This window comes from Oncorhynchus keta, chromosome 28 (assembly GCF_023373465.1).
Source record: "Oncorhynchus keta strain PuntledgeMale-10-30-2019 chromosome 28, Oket_V2, whole genome shotgun sequence".
In the NCBI taxonomy this organism is placed as follows: Eukaryota; Metazoa; Chordata; class Actinopteri; order Salmoniformes; family Salmonidae; genus Oncorhynchus; species Oncorhynchus keta.
Window position 1 is genome coordinate 61,282,025 of NC_068448.1, and position 8,624 is coordinate 61,290,648.

The 8,624-nt window shown below is 42.5% G+C and overlaps 2 protein-coding genes across 2 annotated transcripts in view; one reads left to right on the forward strand and one right to left on the reverse strand.

The window, feature by feature from the left end:
* Positions 1 to 1,652, reverse strand: part of trpc1 (transient receptor potential cation channel, subfamily C, member 1) — a 40,718-nt gene extending 39,066 nt beyond the window's left edge. Inside the window, exon 1 of the mRNA XM_052483475.1 lies at positions 1,081 to 1,652. Coding sequence (XP_052339435.1) covers positions 1,081 to 1,279 — 199 coding nt within the window. The 5' untranslated portion in view covers positions 1,280 to 1,652. The remainder of the gene's footprint in view (positions 1 to 1,080) is intronic.
* A 3,259-nt stretch (positions 1,653 to 4,911) lies between these two features.
* Positions 4,912 to 7,507, forward strand: chst2b (carbohydrate (N-acetylglucosamine-6-O) sulfotransferase 2b). Its single transcript, XM_035741723.2, has one exon. The coding sequence runs from the start codon at positions 5,557 to 5,559 to the stop codon at positions 6,952 to 6,954; it is 1,398 nt and encodes a 465-aa protein (XP_035597616.2). The 5' UTR covers positions 4,912 to 5,556; the 3' UTR covers positions 6,955 to 7,507.
* Positions 7,508 to 8,624: the final 1,117 nt, after the last annotated feature.

Genomic DNA, 8,624 nt, shown 5'->3' on the forward strand with positions numbered 1-8,624 from the left:
CAATAGCATATAGCTCCACATAGCTCTACACGAGAGCATAGCTCCACATAGCTCTACACAAGAGCATATAGCTGCACATAGCTCTACACAAGAGCATATAGCTTCACATAGCTCTACACAAGAGCATATAGCTTCACATAGCTCTACACAAGAGCATATAGCTTCACATAGCTCTACACAAGAGCATATAGCTTCACATAGCTCTACACAAGAGCATATAGCTTCACATAGCTCTACACAAGAGCATATAGCTTCACATAGCTCTACACAAGAGCATATAGCTTCACATAGCTCTACACAAGAGCATATAGCTTCACATAGCTCTACACAAGAGCATATAGCTTCACATAGCTCTACACAAGAGCATATAGCTCCACATAGCTCTACACAAGAGCATATAGCTGCACATAGCTCTACACAAGAGCATATAGCTTCACATAGCTCTACACAAGAGCATATAGCTTCACATAGCTCTACACAAGAGCATATAGCTCACATAGCTCTACACAAGAGCATATAGCTTCACATAGCTCTACACAAGAGCATATAGCTTCACATAGCTCTACACAAGAGCATATAGCTTCACATAGCACTACACAAGAGCATATAGCTTCACATAGCTCTACACAAGAGCATATAGCTTCACATAGCTCTACACAAGAGCATATAGCTTCACATAGCTCTACACAAGAGCATATAGCTTCACATAGCACTACACAAGAGCATATAGCTTCACATAGCTCTACACAAGAGCATATAGCTCCACTAGGTTAAATAAAACTCAGCCCTGTGGACAAACTTCCAGTGTAGCTACATGCAGGCTGCTGCAGTAGGCATTCATCCAAAGTATACTCACTCATCCATCATAAGGCAAGAGAGGATGACTGTTGGTAATAATGGTGTGATATGACATGAAGTGTTTCAAATAATAAAACACTACATGTTCACACCTTTTCTTAAACAACATGTTACAACACGCTGTCATAAAGTCACGTGTTTTTCTAATGCCATGTTAATAACATCATATACTTACTTATTTGTTTGATAAATGAATCCACCTAGAAGCCTAAAATAACTCACCTTTCTCACAGGCCAGTAGGAAGAGCTTTTCATCCAGAGTAGTCTCCTCCTTCACCTCCCTCACGTCTTTCAGGGCCAGAAATTTATCCGGAGAGGACACGTCCGTGACCTGATATAGAGCGGCCATTGCGACGGAGAAGGAGTAGGGCAGGACACTGATGTGCATCCCACTACTAGGCGCCAGCGACCATTTAACCATGAAAGCCCGTCACATGGGATGACATATACTGCAAAAGACTGTTAATGTATTTCACCCCCAAAGAACGGCAGGTGTAAACGTCTTCCCGGAATAATAAATAAATATATGTAAGCTATTATTTTCGTCGCATCCGTGTTGCTAACGTTTCATCCGTTTTTACGCAGCGTCGGTGTTTGGCGCGCGTAACGACCTTCCCAGTTGTTTCCTCGTAATAACCCTTTGACACACGCTATTCTTCTTCAGATGTAAACATACCGCACGCAGTCAGTGCATAAATAGAACTCTCCATCAACGTGTTTACATGCACCATTTTTTCGCACCGCTTCGCAGGCTTCCGACAGTCCTCTGGTCCTGATGGTGTTGCTGCTGCGCATGCTCAATCTCATCTCGCTGGCACAGCGCAGCCAGCATCCTCAGCGGTCTCATAATACCCAGCGCGGACGTGTCATAAAGGGAAGTGGTTCTAATCGTTTTCAACCATTCATTTTCATGATCATATTTAGAGAGGTAAATAAATAGTTCACTCTGAAGTATTTCCAAAACACTACTACAATCATAGTCTGCAATAATAATGCTCAAATAAGCAGTTTCATTTGGAATAATATTGTCTCAAAGTTTCTATTTGCACATGCCAGGTCGCAATTGTAAATGAGAACTTGTTCTCAACTTGCCTACCTGGTTAAACAAAGGTGAAATAAAAAAATAAACATTCATAACACAAAAATCTCAACAAATGTACTCTAATTTTTTCATACTGACAGGAATTATATGAGCATATTTTGTGTGTGTGCCTGTATGTGATCTTTTCCATCTTCCCTCACAGAAAGACATTTGGATGACAAAGATACAAAGCATTTCAGATCAATATAATGACAATGTGTGTAGGAGCAGCATGACTTTGAGAACATAGTGTAACTGCAGATAAATGTCACATAGGCCTATACTGCACCATTTAACACCAGAGGTCTTTTAGGTCATGAACATGCCATTGTGCCATTAAAGCAAGGAAGATTGGGATAAATGATGGTCAAATTACACTAAGAGGCTAATAATTATGGTGCACACATGCATCTTTCAACATGAGGCGTTGAAACAAGGGGCAGTCAGCAGTTGAACCAATTACAAAGTGTTTTCCCCGCCACCCTGTTTCGCGAAAAAAGCTAAAGAACGGGGCTGGAGAAATGTAACCACTCAAATTCAGACAGCGCTATGGATGCAAGGACTAACCATGTTTACAAACATTGGAGTAGAACAAGTTAATATTCTGGGTGCTGATGGGGTACGGCAACAGACGGGGTACGACAGATGAACTAAGCTCATGAAGCAATTAGAATTTATGTTCTTCAAGAATCAATGGGTACATCTTATTCATTTATAAGTCCACAAATGGATGTAGCAACAGCAGATTTCCCCTTTAATGTTAAATGTTTTATTTTTCTAATCTGGGTGAACATATCTCCTGAAATAACTTTAGGAGGTAAATCTGTAGTACAAATAATCAAATCAAATCGAATTTGATTCGTCACATGCGCAGGTGTAGTAGACTTTACAGTGAAATGCTTACTCACGAGCCCCTAACCGACACAATGCTGTTTTAAAAAATCTGGAAAGAATAAGAGATAAAAGTTAAAATAATACATTTAACAATTAATCAATTAAGTTTATTTAACTTATTTTTAAATATAAATCATTGACAACAGGTGCAGTAGCCTACATAATATCCAAAGGTTTACCGCACTCAACTGGAATTGAAATATCTCCTTTACCCCAGCAGATGGCAACCTTCGGAAAGGAACTGCAGCGCATACAGCAGTGATCGCATACAAAAACCAAAGAGTAATGAAAATACACATTTACCAAGAAATCCTCTCAGTAAAAGATTAGCCTAATAGTGAACTAAAAACTCTTGAGACAACTGTAGGACGCCCAATAGACATGCCCAAACCCTCCCATTTTTGGCTGCCATTGGTGTAATAACACATGAAGTGACACACGTGAGTGGATCATTTTCAATCTGTTGGGCATTTGATCCGTGCCCCTAAAACATATGGGTTTATCGCTTTCCATGGCTGTCAATTCCACGCTAACAGCTGTCAAAAAGTGGATTACCGCTGATTCCAATTTGGCTGGTGAGAGAGACTCAGTGAGCATAGCCTTGCTATTGAGAAACGCCGCCGTAGGCAGACCTGGCTCTCAAGAGAAGACAGGCTATGTGCACACTGCGAGGTGGAAACTGAGCTGCACTTCCTAACATCCTGCCAAATATATGACCATATCATATTAGAGACACACATATCCATCAGATTACACAGATCCACAAAGAATTCGAAAACAAATCCAATTTTGATAAACTCCCATATCTACTGGGTGAAATTCCACAGTGTGCCATCACAGCAGCAAGATTTGTGACCAGTTGCCACAAGAAAAGGGCAACCAGTGAAGAACAAGCACCATTGTAAATACAACCCATATTTATGTTTGTTTGTTTTCCCTTTTGTACTTTGGCCATTTTCACATGGTTACAACACTGTATATATATACACACACAATATGACATTTGTCTTTGTTCTTTTGGAACTTCTGTGAGTGTAATGTTTCCTGTTCATTTTTTTTTTTTTTTTCACTTTTGTATATTATCTACTTCACTTGCTTTGGCAATGTAAACATTTGTTTCCCATGCCAATAAAGCCCCTTGAATTGAGGTCACAGGACAGGATAGGCAGTTCAGTTACCCGTTTGAGCAGAACTGCTCTCATTGCCTATCTTTCATTGGTCCCGTTTGGTCCCGTTTTCAAACGGGCGTCAGGTCTACAGTAGCTCTTGAGACATGGCAAAACACATGTCTCTAATGGGAGCTATCGATTACTTGCTGCCTTGGCCAGCATAATATGAGAGGAGACAGATATGGTGAAACATGATCATTCATATTACCAACAGACCTTGAATGTAGACTATTGTCTGTTCTCCCTGAAAATGCAACAAAACATACGATTTGAAAATACTACCACACATATGATACATTGTAACATTGAAACAATGTATGTAACAGATTTCTACTAATAGCCTAGTTGCATAACAGTGCGCTAAGCAAGTCTATAAATTAACCGACCGGAGCTGAGTCGACCCAATGCTACTACACTTGCCAGAGCGGAGACCAGCATCCCTTACATTTCTATTCTATCCTAACAACAGCATCATTTTCCACAGTTGTGACGTCTACCATTGCTGTGAGACTTTGTTGTCCCCCACGATGAAATCGGGGAGGGGACTGTGGATCTGTCTCCATCCATCGGTGCCTTTGTACGTTAGTCACACGAGATATCTCAGACAGCACTTGGCCGATGTTGACGAAACTTCAGTGAATGATGCGTCTTGCCATAAACATCCAGCATTTACAAAATAACACTGATTGGCCCAAGACCAGAGCTAAAGTAATTCACTTACATTTGCGAATATGAAATGTGTTAGTCACACGCGATATCTCAATTGGCCCAAGCGGGGGCGCTGCATCATTCGTGAGAGACGACATGTTTACTGTTGCCTTTTTTCAAATGTGAGCGTGTCGAGAGCGGTGCATTCATTGTTGACAGACGTGCCGAAGAACCAAGGGCGTAACTCGTTTATGCACGTATCCTATCATGCTCCAATGGCGTTTAGAGAAGGGAGGGCTTTTCTCCCTGTACTCTGATTAAATCAGTCCTGTTTCAATGGTTAAGAGATACAATACCGCACATCAGGAATAATGGAAATATTTGATTCTTTGGACGAATAGACTCACCTCTGGATATACCTGCGACATTTAGCGGCATGATTCAAGAAGAAGCTGGAGCGCGTAATTGCTAACGTATTACTTGTGTGCTGTGGTACAATGTTCATATAGGCTCCATCTATACCGGGGCGCATCAGATTTGAACTGCGCTGAGATGCCTACACTGAATATTGTCAAGGAGGGCGTAAATTGTTTGCATGAACGGTTCTTCGTTTTGTTTTTGATGGCAGGCCTAACGCAATACGCACTGTAATACCCGTAATGGAAACATTTTCATGTGAAGAGCCTTGCGCACTGCAGTAAAGGCAGAGCTGCGTTATCGTATTTTGGATCGGGAATCGGATTGTAATATCGAATCTGTTGGCTGGGGTATTACCTAATCATTTAGCATTGGATTCGGTCGGTATCAATTCCCACCGGAGATATTCAATACGCTGTACGGGTTCGCCTATTGTAAATGTAAGAAGCTTTCTCCCAGTGGTGAAAGCCACTCACTCCTAGGTTACAGATGAGAGGGAAACAATACCACCAACAACTGAAGTTGACAGCGCCTTGGGAGAAGGATGCTGGCTACGGGAGAAAGCTCAAAACGTACAGGAACCATACCAAGATAATAGCCCAGCCCGGCATTGTGATGAAGGTGCTACGCAGAAAGCGGATTGTGTTGTTTATAGCCTATTTCTTGCTGCTGGTGCTGACCATGCTGAACTTGGCCAACTATAAATGGACTAAAGAGCCCCAGCAGTGCAATCACCAGATGAGGAGCACTACCTATCATGGCAGATCAGACATCCGGTTCCTCTACAGACCCTCTCTGGCCAAGAAAAGACAGTTGGTCTATGTTCTGACCACATGGAGGTCTGGGTCCTCCTTTTTCGGGGAGCTGTTTAACCAAAATCCTGAAGTGTTCTTCCTGTATGAACCCATGTGGCACATCTGGCAGAAGCTGTACCCGGGAGACGCAGTGTCTTTGCAGGGGGCAGCCAGGGACATGCTCAGCTCCTTATACCGCTGTGATCTCTCTGTGTTCCAGCTGTACAACAGCCCAGGGGGAAAGAACTTTACATCCCTAGGACTCTTTGGGGCCACCCTGAATAAGGTGGTGTGCTCCTACCCCCTCTGCTCTGCCTACAGGAAAGAGGTGGTGGGGATGGTGGACGACAAGGTGTGTAAAAAGTGCCCACCTCAAAGCCTTAGACTACTGGAGGAGGAGTGCCTCAAGTACAGCACTATCGTTATTAAAGGGGTGCGTATCCTGGACGTGAACGTTCTAGCCCCCCTCATGGAGGACCCGTCACTGGACGTGAAGGTAGTTCACCTGGTCAGGGACCCCCGGGCCGTGGCCAACTCCAGGATCAAGTCCCGACACGGGCTGATCCGGGAGAACCTGCAGGTGGTCCGGAGCAGGGACCCCAAACTCCGCAGGATCCCCTTTGTCGACCCCAACCACAAAGCCAACAAGAAGGACGGCTCGGACTACCACTCCATCGGAGCCATGGAGGTGATCTGTGACCGCACCTCCCGGACCCTGAGGACGGCCTTAAACCCTCCCAGTTGGCTCAAAGGGAAGTACATGGCCGTGCGCTACGAGGACCTGGTGGAGAACCCTGTGAAGATCCTGAGGAACATCTACCGCTTCGCCAACCTCACCACCAACCACGACATTGAGTCGTTTGCTCTGAACATGACAGGCGGGTCTAGTTCGTCCTCCAAGCCGTTCATAGTGTCCTCCAGGAACGCCACTCAGGCTGCCAGCGCATGGAGAACAGTGCTCAGCATCCAGCAGATCAAACAGGTGGAGGACTACTGTCATCACTCCATGGCTGTCCTGGGCTACGAGAGAGTCAGGACGGCCGGGGAGGCCAAGGACCTCAGTAAGTCTTTACTGACGGTCTCCAAACTGTGACAGAAAAACATTTATTTTTTCCTTTCCACCAAAGACAGTGAATTCAATGTAATTTTGCATCTAGTGCCATTTCGTTAATCGTGGAATTATAAAGCTTTACTTTGAATCAGTGTTTTTGAGGAATTCCACTTCTTGGCCACATTGGAATGTATCTTAGTTTTATTTTTCAGTTCAATTACAGACAGTTGTATTTGACAGGACCATTACTTTGGTGTCTGGAAAAGTGGATGTCTCTGACAAAGCCTGAAGGCCTATGAACAATGACTTGAATATTGAACTGCAACTATGGAAACAAACAAACACTGTATGATTCATGTATCTTGTTATGAAAACACTTCAAAGTGGATGTTTTGGGAGTTATTTTGAATGTTCAAAACCTGAGAAAAGATTTGGTTTTCCACGATCCATAATGTTTGTAAAAGTGAAAAACCAGTGAATGAAAAAAATCCTGCATTAATTCATCAAAAAGCTAATTTTTTGAGCAGGTTATGTTACATTGTGAGTCATGGATGGACTCAGAGACAATCATTAAACTGGTCTGTTATAACTATAATGTTACTCTGAGGAAGCATCTTTTTCACTTTCAGGGTTATTAGATCATTTATTTGTTAATTCATTTTTTATTATATGTTATTACAGTGGGACATCCCCAGACGACAACAAATGGTAGGACAGTATTAGTCAAGTTTGTGGTCATACGCACTTCCTTAAAAACATACACTACCATTCAAAAGTTTGGGGAACTTAGACATTTCTTTATTTTTTAAAGAAAAGCATTTTTTTAATCCATTAAAATAACATAAAATTGATCAGAATTACAGTGTAGACATTGTTAATGTCTACACTGATGCCTCACAAGTTCTCAACTGGCAGCTTCATTAACTAGTACCTGCAAAACACCAGTCTCAACGTCAACAGTGAAGAGGCAACTGCAGGATGCTGGCCTTCTAGACAGAGTTGCAAAGAAAAAGCCATGTCTCAGACTGGCCAATAGAAATAAAATATTAAGATGGGCAAAAGAACACAGACACTGAACAGAGGAACTCTGCCTAGAAGGCCAGCATCCCCGAGTCCCCTATTCACTGTTGACGTTGAGACTGGTGTTTTGCAGGTACTATTTAATGAAGCTGCCATTTGAGGACTTGTGAGAAGTCTGTTTTAAAACTAGACACTCTAATGTAATTTGTCCTCTTTGTCAGTTGTGCACCGGGGCCTCCTCCTCTTTCTATTCTGGTTAGTGCAAGTTTGAGCTGTTCTGTGAAGGGAGTAGCACACAGCGTTGTACGAGATCTTCAGTTTCTTGGCAAATGCTTGCATAGAATAGCCTTCATTTCTCAAAACAAGAATAGACAGACGTGTTTCAGAAGAAAGTTCTTTGTTTCTGGCCATATTGAGCCAGAAAGCAGAGTAGATTTTTCACCTTTATTGACCCAAACCAAAACATAACATAGGTTATAGCTCATCAACAAGGTCGTTTACCATCAATGATGCTACAATTTAATCTGACAAATATAATATAAATATATAAAACAAATTGAAGTGCTGCTGGCCTAGACACACTGGTCATTGGTATATAATACGCTCATCTTATTATCTTATTAACCTGAGATATAGTACAGTGTCTTTGTCATTCCCTTATAGCCTGGCTCGTGCAAGGTAGCCTGGGTGCC

Excerpts from the sequence above, each read along its gene's own strand:
- chst2b (XM_035741723.2), top strand. The coding sequence starts at position 5,557 with ATGAGAGGGAAACAATACCACCAACAACTGAAGTTGACAGCGCCTTGG.